Here is a 22,520-nt window from a genome sequence, read left to right on the forward strand (position 1 = left end):
GTTTTTTTTTTTTTCTTCCAGAGTTTATTCTCCAATCAGAGGCTTTTGACTGAATATTTTCAGTGTTTTGCCTCTTGATTGGAAATCCCTTTTGGCTCCCACTTTTGTAGAAACCATATTTTCATCAGTTTTCAACTCAATTTTTTTTTTTTTTTTTTTTGCATGGCCTCTTACAGAAGGGGAAGTTTGAGTAGGCTATATCACTCTTAAGTAATATTCACCACTAAAACTAGACAATAAGTAAATGTGTTCAAAGCCTGAAAAATGCATTCTTCTTTGTGAACATGGTTTGCTCTGTGCGTCAGCCTTGACCTCCACGCTGAGCTCACACATGCCTCCCACTTGCACTTCTCCATCCAGCAGGAGGAGACATAGCCTGAGGATTGGTGCCCAGCCGCCGGGCCTGTGAGGTGGCCTGCAAGCTGGTGTCAGCATTTCAGTGGTGTCAGATTCAGTTTCTAGTCATGAGCAAAGAATGATTAAAGATTTTTTTTTTTTATTATTCTTGAACTGGTTGAGAAGTGTGAAGCATGTATAGCATGTATAGTCATGATTTGAGTCATTTATAGATACATAAACAGCACTCAGTGTGAAGCTCTCACTTTTGCTTTTTTAAAATAAATGAAAGTGAAAGCCCATGCAATGCCACAGTTATTTTTCATATTCTATGTCTGAGATCTGAGGCTTTCTCTGTTATCAGCTCATAGCGACTGGCTTCCAGATATTAAAGCCACAGATGATTCCATGGTTTCCTCAGAATTTGGCAGTTCCACAAGTCGCCCGCCGTGTCCGCCTCAGTGTCACCCTGGTGGCCCTGTCCTGTCCAAGGCGAGCAGTGGGGGTGACTGCTGTGGCCTTTTGCAGTTGCCACTCCCTTCAGAGATTGATGAATTGATTGTGGGGCTGCTGCCAGTGTGTCTGTGCCCTGGGTGAAGGTGTCCCGGTTACGGGTGGGAATCCCAGCTATGGCATCTGCCCTGGGGCCGCTATTGTAGCCATCCAGCAGGGGGCCCTGGGGGCCGGTGGCCCCGGGAGCAGCTCTGACCCACATACTGCTGTCACACCCCTGGAGACACAGCAGCACTCTCCCCCACACAGACCTCTGATTGGCTCAGACAGATTCTGGCCAAGATGACTCTCCCTGGAGCACAGCAGTTCCACAGGGAAACTACCTGATTGTGCCAAACTTCTCTTAATGACAGCAGTTAGTAAAGGCCAAAAGAGAAAGGTTATACCCATGCACTATCATATACGCCTAGACTATAAAAGGGCTAGAATTAATTTGACCTGCCTTCATCCTGCCACTGTCCATCATTACATTTTCAATAATGCAGCTGACAATATGTGCCATTAATCTGCTTTAGCGTTCGCTGGCATCTGGGATGACAAACGCTAAGCAAAGTTAAGATCAATCACAAAGTCAGAATTTCATTTATATTGTGGGCAAAAGATTGATTTCTAAATTAGACTTATACAATACAAAATCTGGATAAAAATCTGTTAAAAAGTGAGGATGACACAGGAGAAGCCAGAGCGAAATCCGCTAAAAGCTTTATGATGACGTGGAGGAATACAATGTACAAGGCCAAGCAAAAATTGTGTTTTGGTCTTTTTATTGATTGATCAGTGTAGTGCCAGGAATAACTGAATCATTCAACACTTCTGCACCAGTTTGTGTTGTCTTCATTTTCACCACTTGAATGACTAATCGATCACTTCAGTTTAGCGGCAGTCTCTTCCTTTCCGAAAACACATTATCACTTGGAATGTTGAGTAGTCTTGCCGTTCTTCACCTTCAACATTAGTTCTGTCAACATTGGTAAACGAAGGATGTTTTGTCACAACAGTACTGTGAGTGCGTCAGTAGTACAGATCATAAGTGGAATATTTGAATGGTAGACATTCCTACATAGAAACTGTTATCAAAAAGAAATGAACCACTGGCAATATAAGGCCACAAAAACAATGTTCACACCAAACTGAACTAGAGGGCACATCACACACACAAGCTGTTGTCAATTGCACATATCCGCCAACACACTGACCCCAGTATCTACAGGTATATCAACAACAATTTCATTTCGACCGCAAATACTATTGTATACTTTTCTTGTTACATAAACATATATACAGTTGCGTTGACATAGAAAAGCATGCTCTTGCATATTAGAAGTTTGTTAGGTAAACTTTACACTAAATCCATAACATTTATCAGTACAGCATTGTCCCAACCAGCAGCAGTAATTTAGAGTAATAAATATAGTCTGAGGAAACGGGCTATTATAATTCACTTTTATTACAGATCTTTTACAGTATTAACATGCCTTATGATGCAATATTACTATCATCCTCTCTCCTGATTTTTTTTCTTTTTTTTTTTCAAATTCTGATTTGTGAACTCTCAAGAAGACACTGTCTGACCCAATTAGCAAAGGAATATAACCAACACTGAACTCAACACGTTCCTTTTGGTCCAAAATAAATAAACACTCCATTCAAAATACAAGTAAAACAGACATTGCATATTGTACTACGATAATGCACCTAAAAAGTTAACTGCACAACATGGTAAAACGGAGATAGAGTTAACACAGGTAACACTCAATGTCAATGAATAAATCAGGATGACAAGCAATGTGTGTTAATCTGACAGACACAGTGCAGCTACCAGCAGAAACCAGCTGAAAACAAACAAAAATAACAAAAATAATTCTAATAATAATTTTTAAAAAAAATTGAAAGTATATATGCTGTCTAATATTGCCCATCACATGCTGTGCTGCATCACTCTCCACAAGGTAGGTCAATAGCAGCATTTTTTTTTTTAATTCTAAGCCACAGAGCTGGTACAGTATGCCTGTTCTATCATCTGTATCGTCTCAGCTGCCACACCTCACTGACACAGACAATTTTTTTTAACCCTTATTTCACCAGGCAACTCCACTAAGAACACATCTTTATTTACAGCAATGGCCTGCAGTTGTTTAAAGCTCCTGCAAGCCCGTGAGCCAGTATTGGGAGATCTCCATGCAGATTGGGTAGTACTAATATACAGTGGTACACAGGTTTCTTTTTTCACCGACTGCCTTGGTAATGAATGCATGTAGCCATAATGATAGAGAAAGCACAATACTTTTAGGATAAATAAATATGTAAACGTATGAATAAATAAACATATGAATAAATAAAGAAATGCTGACAAAAGTAGAATTTGTTCAAGACAATCCAGTGTGTGTCATGTTTTGTTGAGTTTCCTATATTTTTAAATAAAATCAAAATTGAATAAGGTTTTAAAATAATAATAATAATAATGTTTATGGGAGATGGAAAACCAGCATATTGTTTTTAGTCAATGTGATAGTACACTGTGCCAATGGTAGCAAAAGTACTAGTACACCGATAACATTCTTTAAAGTTCACCTTAAGTCTAAAGTGTCTGAGAGAGGGTTCGGTCACGTTAAGGATGCTCTGCCGTCATGTCTACATATATGACTTTTCCTGAACAAATCAAAAGGACACAGAAACTGTGAATCGGGGGAAATATGTATGCCTTTACAATATCTTTATAATGTTACATCCCAATATTTATGCGCTCAGCTTAGAGAATGTAAACTCATAGGTCAACTTCTATATCATTGGTTTTTAAATAATGAAAAACAGTCACTGCAGATCCAACCAAATGAAATGAATCAACATAAGCAAAGAAAATAGGAGTTGGGGGGGAAAGCCATTGAGAGTCACCCCCTGGGAGCTCTTCAGTGCTGCCTCTCCATGTAAACACAATGGATCAACTATAACCACTACCTGGAGCTGCCACCCAGGCTCTTCCCCACTCTCTACTGGTTGGACCCTTCACTTCTTGTTCTTGAGCTGATTGGCCAGCCAGTCAAGGCCCTCGTAGAGACCGTCTCCACTGGTGGCACATGTGGCCTGAATGTACCAGTTGCGGTGACGTAGGGAGTGCAGGCCCAGCTTGTCTGTGATCTCTGCAGCGTTCATGGCGTTGGGCAAATCCTGTGCAAAATCACACGGTTTGTCAATCAGGGCACCTCAGTAAGTAAGGGAAGAGACGCAAAAGTGCAGAAAGTAGGGGATGCAGAAGGGAAGATGCAAAAAAAAAAAAAAAAGCCTACTTGTTTGTTGGCGAAGACAAGAAGAACAGCATCCCGCAGCTCATCCTCAGCCAGCATCCTCATGAGTTCCTCCCGTGCTTCATTTACTCGTTCACGGTCGTTACTGTCCACCACAAAGATCAGGCCTGCAGGAGGAGATAAATGCTCTCAAAAAGTTTACAGCACAGACTGCCATTAGGGGTTAACCAAAGTACAACCATCAGCTCTACTGTGCCAGAATCAGAGAGACTGTAATCAGTTTCATCCCACTTTCTAAAAATATGCTGACATCACATCGCTGTAAACAGTATCCTGTGAAACCAAGTTTATTCACTGTCATGGCTTTCAAAATGACTAAGACAACATTAATTTGAGACTGTCTGATGCTGTATGCAAATGACCTCATCGAAAGCATTAGTCATCTGTGCCCTCAGGTGCCTGGGGTGAGTGTGTGGTGCAGGAGCGAGCTTGTTAACTCCAGCATGGCTGACTACTGTATCAGCTGGGAGGCTTTTTGTTTGGCTCACCCTGGGTGTTCTGGAAGTAGTGCCTCCAGAGGGGCCGGATCTTGTCCTGGCCACCCACATCCCATACCGTGAAGCTGATGTTCTTGTACTCCACCGTCTCGACATTGAAACCTGCATATAGGGAAATCAGCACAAGGGTTTAATCGCTTATTTTACTGATTTATGAACAATCATAACTGTGTCACACACCTCTTCCCTCTGAAATATAAGGCACTGATGATTACAGGGTAGACTCTATAATGATTTTTGCCTCACAGACCGATTGTGGGGATGGTGGTGACTATCTCCCCCAGCTTCAGCTTGTAGAGGATGGTGGTTTTGCCTGCAGCATCGAGCCCCACCATTAAAATCCTCATCTCCTTCTTCCCAATCAGGCTCTTTAACAGGTTGCCGAAGATGTTTCCCATGATGACCGGCAGCTCTCAGCTCACTGCAGTGGAACTGTGGCGGGGGGAATCAAAAAAGGGCAGCTTCCGTACATGGCAACCAAGCAGCCAAGACAAACAGTGAACCACATTTACAGAGTCGAAAAGCCGCAAAAGCAGCGAGACACGGTAGCTCTTCAAAAGTGACTCTCAACATTAACACCTCATTACGGCTTGAAGCCACCTCAGAGGAAAGCCAATAAAAGCATACTTCACACCTCAGCAGGCAGCTGACCTGACTGAAAGGCAGTTGCTTTACACTTTGACAGCGCGCTGGGGAAACGGGCTGCCATATTGGATCTCTGTTATGTGGATCAGCTTTCATGTGGTGCACAGTAACTACCTTTTATGATGGTTAGTGCTGTTTGCTGGCTATTGCCTAAAAAGTCAGTGCGACCATCAATGCATTTTATGTGGTATGACACATAGAGCCTTGGCCTATGTCGTATTTATGGTGCACACAGCATGCAACACCAAGGTGAGAGACTTTAAATTTGACTTTTTTTTTTAGTCCCTTTTTGGTGCTGGCGCTTTACAGGCCAACTCCATCCTGCTGTACTCCCATCTTCCATTCTATTTAAGGTGCATTTTTGGTGTTTCACAGGACAGTTCAAAATAAAATTAATTCCCCAAAGCAGTACAAACGTGCTGTTGTGCGGCAGATGGTGCATCTCAGTGCTCGTTTGGATGCAATACCTCAGTGCATGTTACTGAGGGCTGCTTGTTGACTCCGCATCCATCAACATTTCTATCAGATGCATAGACTACAGCTGCTAGCTAGCCCGTACAGCTGCAGTGGCCACACATCAGTGTTACATCTGTTCTAATGCAAGAGGAGACGGCTGATGCTGCTAGGAAACAGGCGGTGGACGTGAACACGCGCACAAAACGCGCCGCAAAACCGGTTACATTGTTGCCTATTTTTTTCCTTTTTTTTCCGAGCGCAGCGCCACTATTAACGCCTTGAGAATGTCAAATGAATTTCTCCGGGTCTATTTGTGCGCTGTAATCCTCTCATGCAGTCACGACAAGCACACCAGTCGGCCTGATGTCGTCGATTAACAGCCGCTCATGCACCGAGGAGGCTCCTAGGATTTAAGACGGCGACGCCATGCCGCAGGAACCTTTTATACCCGTCTACATCTTTTCGGCTTTTTCACAATTAGCATCTCATTCACACTTACCCGTCAACGGTATCAGCTGGATTCAGGCAAAGGGGCTGGATGATAGTCTCGCGATGAGCCGTGCCTGTGATACTGCATGTTCTCGCGGTAGTAAGATGGTCAAGAACACCTCTCGCATGCGTTATCCCTCATGACTCATTAAAAGCCAGAAGCGGTGATAGAGGTCAATTGAAATGACATTTATCATCTCTAAATAATCATTTTTTTTTATTATTATTATTTTTATTATTTTTTTTGTACATGTCAACCTGCTTTTATAACATTGTGTCCATTTGTTCATTACATGATACAGACTTCCCACAAATAACACCTTTCTGAAAAAACAGGCGTTAAATTGTGTTTTCATATTGTTGTGAATGTTTCTAGGTTGCATGCTGTTCCACAGGACCAGACACGAAATCAATATGAAATGTAACAGAGAGTCTACAGGCAAACAAGTTTGAATAATTAACACAGGAATCATCTTAATGAATAAATAACCAGCTGACTGTAATAGGATGCCAAGTGATACTTCCTGGCACCAGCCCTGTGTGTGTCACAGATAATGAGCTGAATGGAGGCAACGCAACTGAAACTGGATCAGTCCTACACCAGATTACCAACCTTGGGAACTGATTCACTTTGTTGTTGAGTTTTCAGGGGGTGTTGCATATTACATGTGGTTTTTACAATTGACAAGGCCTATTTAAGACAGCACAGAATAATTATATGAGCCGAGCCAGATGAATAAATAAATGTGTGCAGTCTCATCTTTGCCTTCCTCTTAAAATCCACCTCTGAAATGTGGGTGCATGTTTCTATCCGTCAACCGCTTGAAAAATAACCCAGTGTCAGTGAACGACACGTGGCCCAATACAGCCATATAGGTAAAAAGTTAGAGTCCAACATTTGTCTCTCTTTCTTTTGCGTGTCAGTCACTGGTCCTGTGATAGATGTGTTTATCAATTCAGTGGTGAAGGCAGAGGAATAAAGAGGGGAGCAGATGTTTGCAGCTGCAGACCAGATTATGGGGTGGAGTGGATGGTGGGGGAGCCTGCCGTGTTTGTGTGCGCTGGGAGTTTCGAGAGGGTTACAGGGGGGTTACAGCGGGTAGGGGTGGCGGTAGGAGAGGTGGGGTGGGGAGTTATGACTTAAAGGAGCCTTTCCTCTGAAGTGTCTGCCAGCGTGCACCCCAGCAAACACAATCACAAGTCTCGTTGGTTCTGCTAGCTGAACTAATGAGGGCCTGCGCGTTGAGGGCAGGGGCTTTGATGTTCTGGGTAGCTGGCTCCTTGTGTTTTCTCTCCCGCTCTCCTTCTTTCCCTGTCCCACATCAAAAATGAAAGGGGAGTTGAGAAGCAGATGTTTTGAGGCATGTATTTATACAGAGTACACTTTATTCACCCCCTTCTCCATCTCCCATTTGTCCTTTACATCTGCATCCCCACTATATGTACAGCAAGGTTCTATCTCCCTATCTTTATATCCAACTAAACACACTAAATCGCCTTACTTTATACATATAATCATCCTGTCAATCAAAGCGGGTAACTTTTATCTCTCCTAACTTCCTCTCTCTGCCTCACTCTCTTTAATTTCAGCCCAGTCTGGTTGTCATTACTCGGGGGGCAGTCAATGTGTTGCTATGCATGTGTCTGTGTCTGCAACGATGGAGGGGAGAGCGGGAAAGAAAAAGAGAAAAAGAAAGAAAGAGAGCGCAGAGGGGAGAAAGCAATCCAGGGCTGTCCACCAACCTCTCTGTCTCACACATGGGAGAAACAGTGACAGGAAATTCCCTTTCGCAGCAGCTCCAGGGTGAAATGATAAAGGAATGAAGAAATGCAAACCAGAAATCCAGTCCCTTATCATTCCATACCAGTCGCTTTCCCGCTTTCTTTTATTCCCTCACTAAATACCAAAGAGAGGGAAAAAGAGAGCAGTGGATTCAGCCACTGGCACAGTCATTCCTTAGGAGTCAAGGGATATTTGCCTAAGTCCATGCAAACATCACTTAATTGGCATTAAAGCCTGCTGCAGAGGAGGCTTGACTGAGCATGGAGACAATTTGGATCACCTAAGACGTATGTATCTAGGAATGCTGCTGTTGTAAATCCAGTCGGCCGCTGACAGTAGTATTTTGCTAACTCTGCAATGTACCTGGGGTGAGAGTGCAAGTTCCTAGGAGTTCACGTTGCATGCCCACTTCTTTAGCCATGTGTGTTTTTGATTGTGTGCCTGCGTGGATGCGCCTACATCTGCCAGTATCTCTGTATGCCAGTGTCTGTATGTAAATGCATGCATATGTGTTCATACGCCTGTGTTTTTGTTTGTGTACGTCCGTCTCCCAGGTAACAGGGACACAGCGTCCCAGCAGCACGTGATTCAGTGAGTCCCTTCCTTGGCTGCGAACTCTGGACAGATGATCCCCTCAGAGGATCACAGAGCAAAGACTGGTATAATCACCCCCACTCTCTGCTCTCTGGATGCTTCTCTCCAGTAATAAAAGTCATACTTTAAGGAAACAATATCCTGCTGCCATAAAACGTCCTCCTCTCAGCATGAAGTGGCCATAAAAAGACTCCCACCTCCCAAAACTGTAGCGCAAGTCAGTATACCCCCCGTATGCACTCCAACACACATGCACACACACATCAGCATCAGCTCAGGACTAAAGCAGGTCCATCTCTCACTTTGACATATACTGCATGTGGGAAGAATCTTAAGAGTGCTCTTACCGATCAAATGTACTAAAGCTACAAGTGCAGGTATGACAAGAATTCAGCCATGCTCTCATTGCAAAGTGACACACATCACAGCGATATCAACAGGAAGCATGTTTTTGTCATAATAATAATATGATTTCACTAAAATCATGACCACCAGTGACCAATTTGTTTAGATATTTAAAGTGTATTCCTGGTTATGATTGTTACAATGCTATAAATAAATCTAAATGAATGCTTGGTCACTATAATAACAGACTGGATAAGGGATAAGGATCCCAATGAACTTGACTCCAAAAACTGGCCCTGTATATTTATTGTTAAGGGTTTAGGTAAACTGCATTTGGCCCATGTGAGAAAGCATTATATTAGACATGTTGGGCTTTCAAGAGCTAAAAAAAAAAAAAAAAAAAAAAAAAAAAAAATCTTTACATTGTCTTTTCCACTGGGAAAAACCCAGCGTCTAGGCATAATAATTTTGAGACTGACTCCCAGAAAGTTGTTTCTCATACCATTTGCTGAAGCACAGGTGTGGAGCGTCCAAACGGTATATCCAAATGGCGCAGATCATTGGAAAAGCCCAATCAGATGTCATGGCAACATGTGCTGAGTCTTTGATGACTCATTGCATTAATTCACCATCCTGGGCCACCTGGGCCTCAAATGTTCCTCTCATAAACTAGATCGAAAAGGCAGGCTCCAAGGCAATAATAATATTAATAATAATACATTTACAAAAAGATATTTACACAGTAAAATACACATGTATTGTACAATGAGATGTGTCAGTATGCTGAAGTTTAAATAGAGCTGTATCCCTGCGGTTGTTCTTTGTTTTGCGGTATAGACAGGATGGGGTATTGGGCATTTTCATGACTGAGAGGGCAGCGTCTAAACAGGCCAAGGCAAGACAAATGACATGAGTCACCTCTTCAATCTCTGACTTGGCATTTTGAGAATAACAACAGCTACAAAGAGAAAATAGATCCCAGATGATGGACCTAAAAAAACAGACGGGGGATAAACAGATTCTCTGAAAGAGTTACTCAAAGAGCAAAACAAACACCCAAACTATGGGAACGAGTGGGTGTGTGTGCGTGTATGGAAAAGTAAAACAATTGCGTCGCCCTCTTCAGTCCTGGAAGGGCAAAGGCAATGGGGACTGGGCTGACTGGAATCTACTTGCACACGTTGACCCACTCTGTGACCCGACACTCCTCACACAGCACATAGCAGCACCAGTGGAAGCGGCAATGGCAGCGCTCGCTGCGTGTCTGTTTCAGGATGTTGTGTCCGCGGCCGCAGCACAGTGAGCTGCAACTGTCCATACTGTGGCTGGTTTTGTTACAGATGCGTCCCTGCGTGCCCAGAGAGTCTATGGATGTGTCACGTTCACAGAAGTCTGGAGACTTCTCAAAGTAAACCAGCTCTCGAGACATGCTTCGACGGCGACCAAGCCCCCCTGTTCCCCCATTAACCCTGTTCCCAATTCGTGTGTTGAAAACCCCATTGTTCTTGTTCTGAGAGTTGACAAAAACAGCTGACAAAAACTTGTCCTTAAGAAGGGAGCCAACAAGTCGGAACTCTGGGGACACATGCCAGCAGGTCTTGAACTGACAGCTGCCTGAGGTGCCGTGGCATTTGCACTTCCTCTTCATGTTGTCAGTCACTATCTGTGTAGACGAGGTAAAAGGATGTAAGAGGATTAGAAGTGCACTTATGAGACTAATGATGATGTATTCCCATAAACAGATGGGCTGCAGTCTTAAGAATACAAATAACATACAGACTGTAAGGCAAGAAAGTTACTGACCTGCCGTCCCACACGGTTGTTATGTATCCGCATGCGAGCGTGGATGTCCCTTGGGGATCCGCGGGAGTCTAACCAGTCCCTGGAGAAACGGTCCCCAAAACGGGCATCATGACTGCAGCCACCCCACTCCCAGGTTTCCTGCATGGAGGTCAACTCATCTGGTAAGGGCTTGAGCAGAGTGGAGGGGTGAGCAGAGCGCAGGTTGGTGGGCAGGTCGCCATGGTGACCACTTAACTCGGAGGGTAATGACCGTGTCATGCCCATGCCTACCCCGCCCTTCTGCAGGGTCTGCAGCTGCAGCTGTGTGAGTTTCAGTCGGATCTTGTCATCGTCCAGGCGACGCTTGGCCTCACAGCCACACCCCCGCAGCTTGCCCATACTGCAGGCTGAGGCCACAGAGTGAGCCACACCCGCAGCCAGCAGGGACAGGGAGAAGGCACTCTCACGAAAACCTGGAAGCAAGAGATAAATGCTCAAAGACTTTATCATGGTTCATTACAGAGATGAAAATGATAATTACAGTGTAAACAAACTGCAAAAAGATGCTACACTTTAGGTAATATCCTTCAATTACTGTGCCCAGAGTACACAAAAAAATCTCTTCCCTCCTGCCTTCACCTTCTCCTCACAACCTTCTTGTCACATCTGTCCATCACTACCCCGCCTCTGTGTCTCACCCCTGTTGAGGATGGCGCTGTGGTGGGGCAGCTTGCCATGGCCCTCCAGTGAGGAGCAGTTCCAGCGCTGGTCCCGGAGTTGGTGCTGGCATTCATGGATGGCCACCTGGATGCCCTGCAGAGCAGAGGCCGTCACATCGGGGCTGCGCACACACATTCGCATCTGGCGCTTACTGAGGCCTGCCAGCCTCAAGCATACTGAGTTAGGGGTCAGAACTGGATCTCCTGCCACCTTCAGGCCAAGGATATCATTACACAGCACCCTGCAGAGAGAAAGAGAGAAGGTGAGGGGGTGGTGACTAGAGCTGGTCAGAGGCTCATTAGTCAAGTAAACAGGAGTGTGTAGCAGTGAGGAGATGTTTAAGACAATCAACAAAATCTACATAATATTAAAAATGATTTGAAAAGGATATGATATGAAAATATGACTAAAACTGAGAGATTTGCTGTTAACGTTTAGCCATAAAATGGTGTTTATCAAGTGCACATGTATTTACTACTGTGTTTCCAGTGATGTGGCCAAAGGCAGGGGAAAATAAAATTCCAAACTCTATGATCACCCAGCTGAGAAGTCCCAAATAAAAACAGCAAAGAAGGAAATGGCCACATGCATACATGAGGAGATAATTACTATGGGGTGCATGTTGAATTCCTCATGGCACATTTCAGATTCCCCACAGACTGATAAATCACTAAACATGATTAAAACACTCATGGCAACGTCTCATCATTAAAGCAAAATCAACCTGGATAAAATATGGCAGACATGTCTAGGACGTTTTACATTTTTTTTTTTTTTTTAAGTTAAAGTTGGTGTTTTTACTTGTTTTAACTGACTCTGTGCAAGCTTTTTGGAAAATCCTCTACCAGAAACTTCCCTCAACTCTGAGTTGTCGAACCTGATAGCCAGAATCAGCATGTAACATCAACTCTCCTGGCGCTCTCAAGTGCACTTACGTTAATGCAGGTGACATTAGTGCGGCTGCCAAAATCACGAATTTGTCCCAACGGAGTTTGTGTGATAGCTCCATTTTGATAAGGCTCTTTCCCGACGTGACATTAAAACACTGGTGTTAAAATCCTGTATCCACAAGAATTGAAGAAGAGTGGAGTATTATCGATGCGCCGCCAAACGACCGAAGAGTGAAGACGGGGAGCTGAGGAGCTCGGGGGCGAGAGTAAACGGGAGGGGGGAGAAAAAGAGGGGAGGGGAGATGCCTCTACAGGCGGTTGTTTGCAAAATATTAGCCAATATGAAAAAAGGGATCAACAGTTGACCATGATTCTATATGGGAACATGGCTAATTCCTCAAGCGTAAAATGACGTCTCCAAACTTTTACGCGTGGGCAACACTTTCCTTACCGTACGCGTAAAAGTCCAAGTTATGGTCCTGAAATACTAGACACCATAAACATATGAACTAATATGGCAATATGAATATATTCCTTCTGCTTTATGCTGGTGCGTAGGTAGATTATACAGCATGCATCTTCATTTTCGGAGAGGGAAAAGAAAGAAGCGTTTTTGTAAGATGGACCGGGGAATGTCAAAGAAGATTTTGTTCATAAAGGGGTGAGTTAGTTTAAAGGAGAGATGGGGGAGGGGAGATGTGCTGGTTCCACTGTACGACAGGGAGGCAGCAGCAGGCAGGCGGCTCAGCTCGCAGACCCTCCAACAATACTGTTTTAGTCATCTGGTCCCCCTTCCTCCCACCTCAATCAGAGCGGCTGTTCTTTATTGTTGTGCTTGAAACAACTTCACTCTGTGAGGGGCAAGTTTTTAATTTCAGAACGGAATATTATCTGGGCTATGCATGCGTTTAAGGGATAAAATAGCTACAGTGATAGGCCCTCTTTTTGATTATTTACCAAATCATGACATCTTCATACATGGAAAATGGATGTTAGGCTTGATTGTAACCGGAATGGTTACGTTATGCAGGGTCATGCCAAAAAAGTTACTTCATCTGACTGTTAATACTTTTAAATCCATCGCATTATGTGTCTCATTTTTATTGACTCAACTGAAAACTACCAACCTTAATTAAATATTCAACTTAAGTCTTTTTTGCTCAGTAATGAGTTCAAGCCTCGAAATATTTCTTAGCTAAGTCAGGGTGATGTGTCATGAGCTGGACAAATGAGACTACCGAGCTTGTGTTTAAAAGGTCATCCAAATTGAAAAAAAAAAAAAAAAAAGAAAAATGAAAAGAAACCTCTAAATTTTCTGAATCAACAGGTCCAACACACTTCGATAATTATCCCACAGATTAAAAAATATGTGCATAAATTCTGCTCACATTTAAACAAGAGGAGGCCGTTGCAATAGAGAGGATGCGTGTTGGCTGCTTTCATAAAATTAAGTTAAAACCCCCCTCAAACACGGTTCGCGCAGTGACACCAATTCTTTATCTAATCTCCTTCCATTCCCTAAGCTGGAGCAATGAAAAGTGCATTAGCATTCTGCCTTGGCGTGTATATCTAAGTGGCTTAAAAAGTGATTTGAAGTTGATTTGTATATAAAAGGCCCCCCTTTATCCGGATTGAAGCTCTAATCTGCTCGGTGTCGCATGACTGCTCCAGGAAACCCGTTTGAGCACCTTTATAAGGCGGGAGTATAAACGTAGTATGGCTGTCATTAAAGCCCTTCTACAAAAGCCCACTTCCTTTTACTGTCATCTGAGGGGGAAAAGGGACAAAAAGAAAGAGAAAGAGAGAGAGAGAGAGAGAGAGAGAGAGAGAGAGAGAGAGAGAGAGAGAGAGAGAGAGAGAGAGAGAGATTATTTAACCTACAACCATGACGTGACTAATGTGGGGTATGCAAATTAGCAGATAAATGTCACATAATGAAACATTCACCCCGAACCAATATGAAGAACTTTGGGGACATTTACTCCTAGTCTGGGGTTAGATGGAGATGCCGCAAAGTGGCTCAAGCTGTGATTACACTACATGTGCGTCGAGGGAGGTCTGCAGGCCAGATGTTTGGACTGGTTTTTATTCTTATTCGCCCCCCCTCTTTTCTTGGTTCATCATTCATCAAACTTCTGATTGGAGACAGTATTTCATCTCTCTTTTCGAAAAAAAAAAAAATGAATTGCCAAACAAGCAGTGCAGGCTGTATGAATACCATCTTATAGGCTGTAGACCTGGGCTCCATTTGTGCTTTAGTTTCGTTGTGCGCGTGCGTGCGCGTGAATCGGACTATAAAGACTGCTGGCGGTACAGACTTATGTTTATTAGTCCAAACAAAAAAAAATGCGAGTTTGCATTTAGAAAGACCTTCACATATCCAAGGCCTATTTTCCCTCATAACGCTATTAATAATTACGCAATTGTAATAAAGCAAAAATAGAGTCGTAAAGGATCTCTGGTAAAAGGGAATTTCAGTTCTCTCAGAAAATGTCCTTAGTCAGTGCAAACATTTTGAGAGCGTAACTATACAAGTGTGCTGAAGAAAGAAGGAGGAGACGCGGTTAGGGAGTAATCCAACCACCGGGTAAAAAGGGCAGTTTTAGATGGCTCATATTCCGCTGTAACTGTACTGCACCGTGACACCAGCTTTGAGCAGCACTGGAGCACCAAACTGGGCGCACCCACAGCATCTTTACCAACACATCATTGCTCTGGAGGGATTTTTTTTTTTTTTTTTTTTTTGCTCTGCAAGACTGGATGTGGAAGCCCGCGGCCAGTGGGAAAAATACTCCTAACTGCACACATTTAGGCGACAGGGAATCGATTCTTTGATTACCGTGAGATTCCACAAGTAAAATGCGCAACACTGTGGATTGCTCTGTTTTTTGTGACTCTCTTCCTTTCTCCTTTCTGTCCGGTTGTGTTTTCTTTATTCATTGTGCACCCTATGAAGAGCATTAACTATCCCTCCTTCCAATCCTATTGAAAAGGGTCCGAAAAAAACAGAGGGAGATGAGAGCAGCAAATCCCTTTTTTATTCCCCTCGTAGCGCTCAATAAGAGAAGAATGTGTTGCCTATCAGTCACCGAGGGGATCAAGTCTTCGGGACTGTCCCACGCGTTCAATGCGCTGTGCAGAGCATCACTGAGAGAGACAGAGTGAAGAGGACGACAGCAGCAGTAGCATCCTGCCTGGAAGCTTCACATCATTTAACAACCTGTCTCCCCTCAAGATTCATTTTGGTCAATTAGGGCTGCTTGGCTTGGCTGCTTCTCTCACCTTTCAAGCTCTCTCACTGGAATGTGGTGTGGTGAGTACACCTTGCAGCGTGGTAATTTGACAATAATTGATCAGAACATAGGGATAAAAAATTAATTTTGACTAACAGCCTCATGTAAGGCACCGTGATATAGAAAAACAGGCAGTGGCGTACATGTGCATATTCTGTTGTCTTCTTGTGCATTTAATTAGGTTAGTTTTAATTTGCTGCAATTTGGGAAATTCAAGAGAACGCCAAAGTGTATTTGAAAGTGCAACTGTGCTACAGCAGCATCCATGACAAACTGTCATCAAAGTTGAAGCTTAACTTTTTCCTCAACATGTTTAAATTGAAGACGCAATGAGGAGCCTGGCGCTGCTTTTAGGCGTGAAAGCCGCTTGCATCCTGCTGGTGTCTTCACTCTCAGGCACAGGGGCCGTCAACAACAGCGGCCGGTGGTGGTGAGTTCCCTTTATATATGTGAGATATTCATTCAATTATCAGCGCGCTCGTTTCAAAACTCCAATTTAACACTGGTTTGCAGTGAAATGGGCTGAGAGATCCTGCGCTGCCATATGAACATTATTACTGGGCTACCACATTTCATGCTCCGTGCTCGAAATAATGTGTTATTTTTGGCACCCATTCACAATTTCTGCTCAGAACGCCCCCTCTCCAAAAAAAAAAAAAAAAAAGAAAGAAAAAAAGGACACAAACAGCAACCACAGGCCATTATGAGGAATTTAAAGCGTCGTTTCCAAATTACTGCAGCTATAGCCTATTTAACATTTTCGATTGAAACCATTGTTCTTTCTCTGAAACGACGGAATATTCAGTGTTTTTCTGTTTTTTGCAGCAGCAGCCTGCTTAGGCCTAATGATAACAATTTTACTTTTTTGAATTCGCGGCAGCCCAAATTTACTCCCTATCGCTCTCTCCCTTCCTCTCCCTCTCTCTGCCTCCCTGTCATTTGGACAGTGCGGTTTGAACACCAGACAACATTTTTCAGTCCAATGTGGGATAAATTAAATATGGATTTATTTCATGGCTGAAAGGAATCCCATACCAGGTCGTATCCAGGGTCGTATTCATCTAATACACTAAACCTTCTACTCTCTATAGCATCAGAATTATTTTTAAACTGCTTCCACTCGCCAATATTTTCTTGTAAACTTAAAAACCAGAACTATTAAAAAATGTTGCGCTCAGGATTTGCTGCACTTTTTGCATTAGCGGGTACGTCGTCTGGCATGGACTACAAAAAAATTATAAACGGCAGCTAATGACCAGATAACGAAGGTTTTTGTCATTTTCTGCGACGTCATTTGATGGATAGATTGAGCGCAGGGAGTTAATGCGACTTTCAATGTTCAGCACGTCAGCTGAAAACAGGCTATGCCACGAAAACAATGGGAAGGAGACACCGCAAAAGAAGGGAGAGCAGAAATGGAGAAAACATCCGCAGATGAGATTATTACTAACGTTCCCAAGCCTCCACCACACAACTGTCTGGGTCAGCCTTCTGACTAACAGGCCAAGACTCACCCGCTTCCCCGGCTAATAGTTAACAGGAGCCACACGACCACTGGACCGTACGTGAAAACGGGCTGGAAAAAAAATGCTTGACATAAAAATATGTAAAACATGGTGTGTTTTGATGTGAGAAGAATAAATGGTGCGTCTAATCACATGGCCACGAATTAAATTAACGGCTTTGAAAGTCTATGCAGGGATGAATGTTTTTATCAGTAAAAATGGAAAAGGCACAGGTAGTACAGGTTGCATGGATAACACACTGGCAGGATGCTGTTATAAACCCTCATACCAGAATATAATGTAATGTAATAATCATGTAATATATTATCATGTTGAGTGCAAGCCCAGGATGGATCCACAAAGTCTCAGTCTCAAGTCTGACACTTCAACTGCAATGCTGAATTTGCTGAATTATTCATATTTGAAGAATGAATCTACAAGCTTATTCATTTATTTAATCATCCGCTATTCATGACATAGTGTTTTTGAAGCTTGTTTTTTTGACAGTAAGCATTTTAAATTTTACAAGTACTCAGCTGCTGGTCTCAAGAGTCTTACAATGAATGAGCAAGAAGGTCCGCTGTCTGGCTCAGGGACATTTTGATGAGATGGGCACATTTGTAGCTTGTTGCTGGGATCAAACCTGTGATGTTGGGATCATGTAATAGTATTTATATCCATTAATTCACTCTGCTGTCCCAGGATGGTGTGTACCCCATCCCTTTTTAGCATTTGGTTCCTTGCATGGAGCAACAAAGAAAGGAAGGAGAGGAGAATGATGTTGATGGCATAGGCAAAAGAAACATGGCAAAAGAACATGGTTGCATATTATAATAATGAAACGTAAAAGAAATTAATAAACATTTAGGAGGTTGATTGTTTAGGGGGCAGGTCAGGTGGTGTTAAAGGTATTTCATGCAGCTCTACTCACAGGTAAAAAGAAAATAGTTTTATGTTACATTTGCTAAGCCTAAAACTTACATTGTGACTCACAATGTGACCCACTGTCTCTTCATGTTCTTGGAACAGCATACCTCACTGTTTATTATTGTAGTGCCCAAAGAAAACTGTAATTTTAAATGCATAACACTTATGACATGCCAGGGCACATCAGTTTTAAAGAGGGTCACAGAAAGAGCTACATGCATAAACTGCCAGCTCCCTGCCTCTGATTTCCCCTGTCCTCATGTTGTGCCAGGGGCATTGTCAATGTGGCATCCTCTTCCAACCTCCTCACCAATTCCAAGAACGTGCAGTTGGTCCTGGACCCGAGCCTGGCCCTACTGAGTCGTCGCCAGCGCCGGCTGATTCGGCAGAATCCTGGCATCTTGCATGCCATTGCCGCTGGGCTGCACACTGCCATAAAGGAGTGCAAGTGGCAGTTCCGCAACCGCCGCTGGAACTGCCCGACCACCCACAGCCCAGCGATATTTGGCAAAATTGTCAACCGTGGTGAGCCTCTCTTGTCTTTCCCACCAGGGAGCGATTGGATAATTTTGGGCAGGATGTCATGCATTCTCTAGTATGCAATTTGAAAGGCCTTGTCTTTAAATGTTCGACAATTTTGAATAAGTTCTGGTCATTTAGTGCAAAAAAAATGGCATATCTAGCTCCAAAAGGCTGGATCAGGTTCTAAAGAGAATTTTTGATGTTGTTTCCTCAGGTTGCCGAGAGACAGCATTTGTATTTGCTATCACAAGTGCAGGGGTGACCCATGCAGTGGCTCGCTCCTGCTCAGAGGGAGCCATAGAGTCCTGCACCTGCGACTACCGGCGCCGGGGACCTGGAGGGCCAGACTGGCACTGGGGGGGCTGCAGTGACAATGTGGACTTTGGCCGAATGTTTAGCCGTGAATTTGTGGACTCCAGTGAGAGAGGCCGGGATCTGCGCTACCTCATCAATCTACACAACAACGAGGCAGGGAGAATGGTAAGGAATTGTTGCTCAGAAGGCATCATGATTCTCTGTTGTTGTCTGAGATTTTGTCAGAATTCCCTCAAACAGTTAACAGTTATTCATTTGAATTCATGTCAATCAAGATTTCATCAGTAGCCTTTGGTCCTGCTCTTTCAGACAGTGTCATCAGAGATGCGTCAGGAATGTAAGTGCCACGGCATGTCAGGCTCCTGCACCGTGCGTACCTGTTGGATGCGCCTGCCCAGCTTCCGTGCAGTGGGTGACTTCCTGAAGGACCGCTTCGACGGTGCATCCAGGGTCGTTTATGCGAACAAGGGCAGCAACCGTGCCTCTCACCGAGCCGACCCCCGCCATCTGGAACCTGAAAACCCGGCTCACAAACCCCCCTCTAGCAGGGACCTGGTCTACTTTGAGAAATCGCCAAACTTCTGCTCCTACAATGGCAAAACTGGCACTTTGGGAACATCCGGAAGAACCTGCAACAGCTCTTCTCCAGCCCTGGACGGATGCGAGCTGCTGTGCTGCGGACGTGGGTACAAGACCCGGACTGAGATGGTGACTGAGCGGTGCCACTGCACTTTTCACTGGTGCTGTCATGTCAGCTGCCTGAACTGCACCAGCACACAGACGTTACACCAGTGTCTATGATCACAGGTGGACACCAACTAGGAAAATGTGAGGAGAGAGGATCATCCTCTAAGTAAAGCAGGAAGTCGGCTGAGAATGATACTGGCACACAGTGGTTTGAGATGACAGGAAAAAAGGCTATCAATGAAAATTTTCAAGGCGGGTAAATTGATACAGGGAACTCTCCAGCACAAAAATCCAATCAGTGTTTTTTTTTTTTTTCTTTTTTTTTTTAGGGAGAAGAGCACAAATATATCAACAGGGTATAGTGGGAGTATGTGTGCTTGCTCCTTGCTCTTTAGTAAAGAGAGTTTCAGTGCTTTACGATATTAAGAGGGTATTCGTTTACTACTACTAGCCCTGTAGAATGGAAACCGTCCTCATTCCTCAATAGTTCACCCCACTGAGGAAAAGATAGATGTAGAATTAAATGGACAAAATTAGGAGGCTGAGAATCGATTGCTGTAAACTTTCCAGGTACTACTAAATTCTCCTTCTCCCTCACTGCGGGTAGGAACTGGACACAATGTTTGACAGATGTTTCTGTGGCCAGAGAGCCACAAACATGTACTCTCATAAACTGTTGAAGAACTCTAACAAGAGGGCAGTTATTTTAAACATCGGTGTTTTGTTTTCTTTTGCTGAAGTTTGGCTTTGCTCGCATAAAACTGTGTGAAGTTTATCTCCAGGGATAGGCTGTACATTCTCAACTGGTGTGTACTTAGGCCCTGGATGCAGCCCAACCTCTTACGATTTCCTCCCCACATTTGCCCCTTTTTGTTAAGATTGCTCTGGAGTTGAATACACCTCGACCATAATGTAATCCGTCTTGTGACTTAACCGCAGGATGGCCCTGACGTTGCACGACTGCAACCAACAGTGTCCAAGGATAACAAAAATTTAGGCAAAACCTCTGATTCATTGAGGAAACCTTTACCAAGGAAAAGTAATTTCAATTTACCATCAATACATACTGAATATTATGACATGACTTGACGTAGTTTGGCAAATCTAAGGTGTCAATTTCAAAAATGAGACCCTCGCTTCAAAATGAAAACCTCTGCCATTCTTAGAGGTATAGTTACAAAACAAAAAGAAGTAAATTCCTGTTGCTAAATATAACTTTGACCCATTAGATTTTTTTCCAGGTTTACAATGAAGAAAGGGTGTGTTACTTCAAATCAGGCTGCAAAAAGCAGTGATGCATAAGGAAAAAAAAAAAACTGTTGTAAAAAATTATAGCTTGTGCAGAGGAAATCATACTGTATATCAGCTAAGAGAACCAAAATATTGTAAATAATAAATATATGAATATATTTATGATAACATTACTTGCAATTTCACTGAATGATTTATGCACCTGTCAATGGATGGAGAATATGCTATCATTAGTGTCAAGTCAGGGCATGTTTTGATTTTATGCCTATTCTATTTTGGTGTAATGTAGTTTACACTAAATTGTTTAAAGCAGAACCGACTCTAGAAACAGAACTTTGTTACTTCTTTGCTTGTTTCCTGTAAAGAAAAAAAAAAAAAAAACACTTGTGATTGGTCATGCACTGAATATTACCTTTGTTTTTTTTTTCATTAGTGTAAATACAAAATATTTATTTCTGAGGATTTTTATACTGTTATAGAGAGAAGCGAGAGAACACATTTTTAGATTTGATCAAAAAGTTTAGCTCTGAGTTTGTTTTGTATTGTACAATAGAACAATAAAGTCTATATTTTCAATTATGTCGCGCCTTCTGAATCAGTCAAAAGATGCTATTATGCTGGTCATAGCCTCTGTGCTGGAGATAGTTTTGACAACCAACCAAGTGAGCATATAAGCCTGTCCCTGGGTGTCCTCTGCCTAATCCTATTACCACCGCCAAAGTAGTCTCTTTCTCCAGCTCAGCCTAACTCATAAAACATCCCTGCATCCTCACTCCCCGCTCCCAGCCACAGAGACGGGCACCGCTTATCCAGCCGCGCAGCTTATATCATGCAGTATAGGATTTTACTGCATTAAATGTTTTGCTTCATTTGCTTAATGTCGGAAAGAAATAAAGAAATAATATGAAAAATAATGAAAGGCTAGAATCTTCCCCACCCCCTGGCATCCTGGCCTGACCACAGGAGTTTGGAAGGCTCATTGCACTTTCTCCTCATCCCACCGCAGCACAGCACAGGGGCAGCCGGGGGCAGCCAGATAGAGCCAACACACACCCAACAGCCCAAAGGTCCCAGCATCACAGCGATGAAGGTATAGCTGGATCGACAGAGAGCTTGCCATACTGTAGGTGCGAGGACAATGGGTCGAGACTTTTCAAATTAAAATCCTCATACAGAGAATGATGAGTGAGTGTGGGGTTAGAAAGGGCAGCTGTGGGATGAACTGAGGGCAAGGGGTAAGGAAAAAACTGGACGGAGAGTGGCCATTATATTAGAGAAATGAGTGAGTGGAAATCTCTTGAAGATGGAACGCAGGAATACACACTTCCCGTGGCGGGTGCTTAGTGGGTGCAAGTCTTGAGAAAGAGTCCGCACACCAATATGCTCCACGCACACCCTTTCATTAGGAAGTATGCGAACAACATTTCGATCCCAGCTTGGGATCTTCATCGGGATGTGCAGACTGTTTCTGGAGACCAGATCTCCTGAAGAAATAACAAGTACAGATTTGGGAGGATAAAGAGGATAAGGGAACAAAGACCAAATTGACTTAAAATGCTGTGAATTAGAATCATATGAGGAGGGTTTACCAAAACAGAAAAATGTCAGCAAGAGCGATTATTATAATTATGGTCTAACACCTCTGATTATTCTAAAAATAAAAGAGGA

At 43.3% G+C, this 22,520-nt stretch overlaps 3 protein-coding genes across 3 annotated transcripts; 1 reads left to right on the forward strand and 2 right to left on the reverse strand.

Moving 5' to 3' along the window:
- Window positions 1–1,596: 1,596 nt before the first annotated feature.
- Window positions 1,597–6,311, reverse strand: arf3a (ADP-ribosylation factor 3a). The gene is made up of 5 exons (XM_030055585.1): window positions 6,249–6,311; window positions 4,899–5,080; window positions 4,640–4,750; window positions 4,134–4,258; window positions 1,597–4,014 (listed from the first exon to the last, which is right to left on the reverse strand). Exons 2-5 carry the CDS (start codon window positions 5,044–5,046, stop codon window positions 3,853–3,855), a joined length of 546 nt encoding a protein of 181 aa, XP_029911445.1. The 5' UTR covers window positions 5,047–5,080; window positions 6,249–6,311; the 3' UTR covers window positions 1,597–3,852.
- A 3,817-nt stretch (window positions 6,312–10,128) lies between these two features.
- On the reverse strand, window positions 10,129–12,471 carry wnt10b (wingless-type MMTV integration site family, member 10b). The gene is made up of 4 exons (XM_030055584.1): window positions 12,398–12,471; window positions 11,441–11,703; window positions 10,764–11,215; window positions 10,129–10,623 (listed from the first exon to the last, which is right to left on the reverse strand). The coding sequence occupies exons 1-4, from the start codon at window positions 12,469–12,471 to the stop codon at window positions 10,129–10,131; spliced, it is 1,284 nt and encodes a 427-aa protein (XP_029911444.1).
- A 3,184-nt stretch (window positions 12,472–15,655) lies between these two features.
- Window positions 15,656–19,715, forward strand: wnt1 (wingless-type MMTV integration site family, member 1). Its single transcript, XM_030055799.1, has 5 exons — window positions 15,656–15,665; window positions 15,970–16,075; window positions 18,349–18,602; window positions 18,814–19,079; window positions 19,224–19,715. Exons 1-5 carry the CDS (start codon window positions 15,656–15,658, stop codon window positions 19,713–19,715), a joined length of 1,128 nt encoding a protein of 375 aa, XP_029911659.1.
- The last annotated feature ends 2,805 nt before the right edge of the window (window positions 19,716–22,520 follow it).

The sequence above is a fragment of the Myripristis murdjan genome, chromosome 7, assembly GCF_902150065.1.
Source record: "Myripristis murdjan chromosome 7, fMyrMur1.1, whole genome shotgun sequence".
In the NCBI taxonomy this organism is placed as follows: domain Eukaryota; kingdom Metazoa; phylum Chordata; class Actinopteri; order Holocentriformes; family Holocentridae; genus Myripristis; species Myripristis murdjan.

Excerpts from the sequence above, each read along its gene's own strand:
- arf3a (XM_030055585.1), bottom strand. The coding sequence starts at position 5,046 with ATGGGAAACATCTTCGGCAACCTGTTAAAGAGCCTGATTGGGAAGAAG. Across the intron at positions 4,751-4,898 it reads CACCACCATCCCCACAATCG|GTTTCAATGTCGAGACGGTG; the intron begins GTCTGTGAGGCA and ends CCCTATATGCAG. Across the intron at positions 4,015-4,133 it reads TTGTCTTCGCCAACAAACAA|GATTTGCCCAACGCCATGAA; the intron begins GTAGGCTTTTTT and ends GATTTTGCACAG.
- wnt1 (XM_030055799.1), top strand. Across the intron at positions 18,603-18,813 it reads TGGCAAAATTGTCAACCGTG|GTTGCCGAGAGACAGCATTT; the intron begins GTGAGCCTCTCT and ends TTGTTTCCTCAG. Across the intron at positions 19,080-19,223 it reads ACAACGAGGCAGGGAGAATG|ACAGTGTCATCAGAGATGCG; the intron begins GTAAGGAATTGT and ends CTGCTCTTTCAG.
- wnt10b (XM_030055584.1), bottom strand. The coding sequence starts at position 12,471 with ATGGAGCTATCACACAAACTCCGTTGGGACAAATTCGTGATTTTGGCA. Across the intron at positions 11,216-11,440 it reads CAGCGCCATCCTCAACAGGG|GTTTTCGTGAGAGTGCCTTC; the intron begins GTGAGACACAGA and ends TCTTGCTTCCAG. Across the intron at positions 10,624-10,763 it reads ACAACCGTGTGGGACGGCAG|ATAGTGACTGACAACATGAA; the intron begins GTCAGTAACTTT and ends TCGTCTACACAG.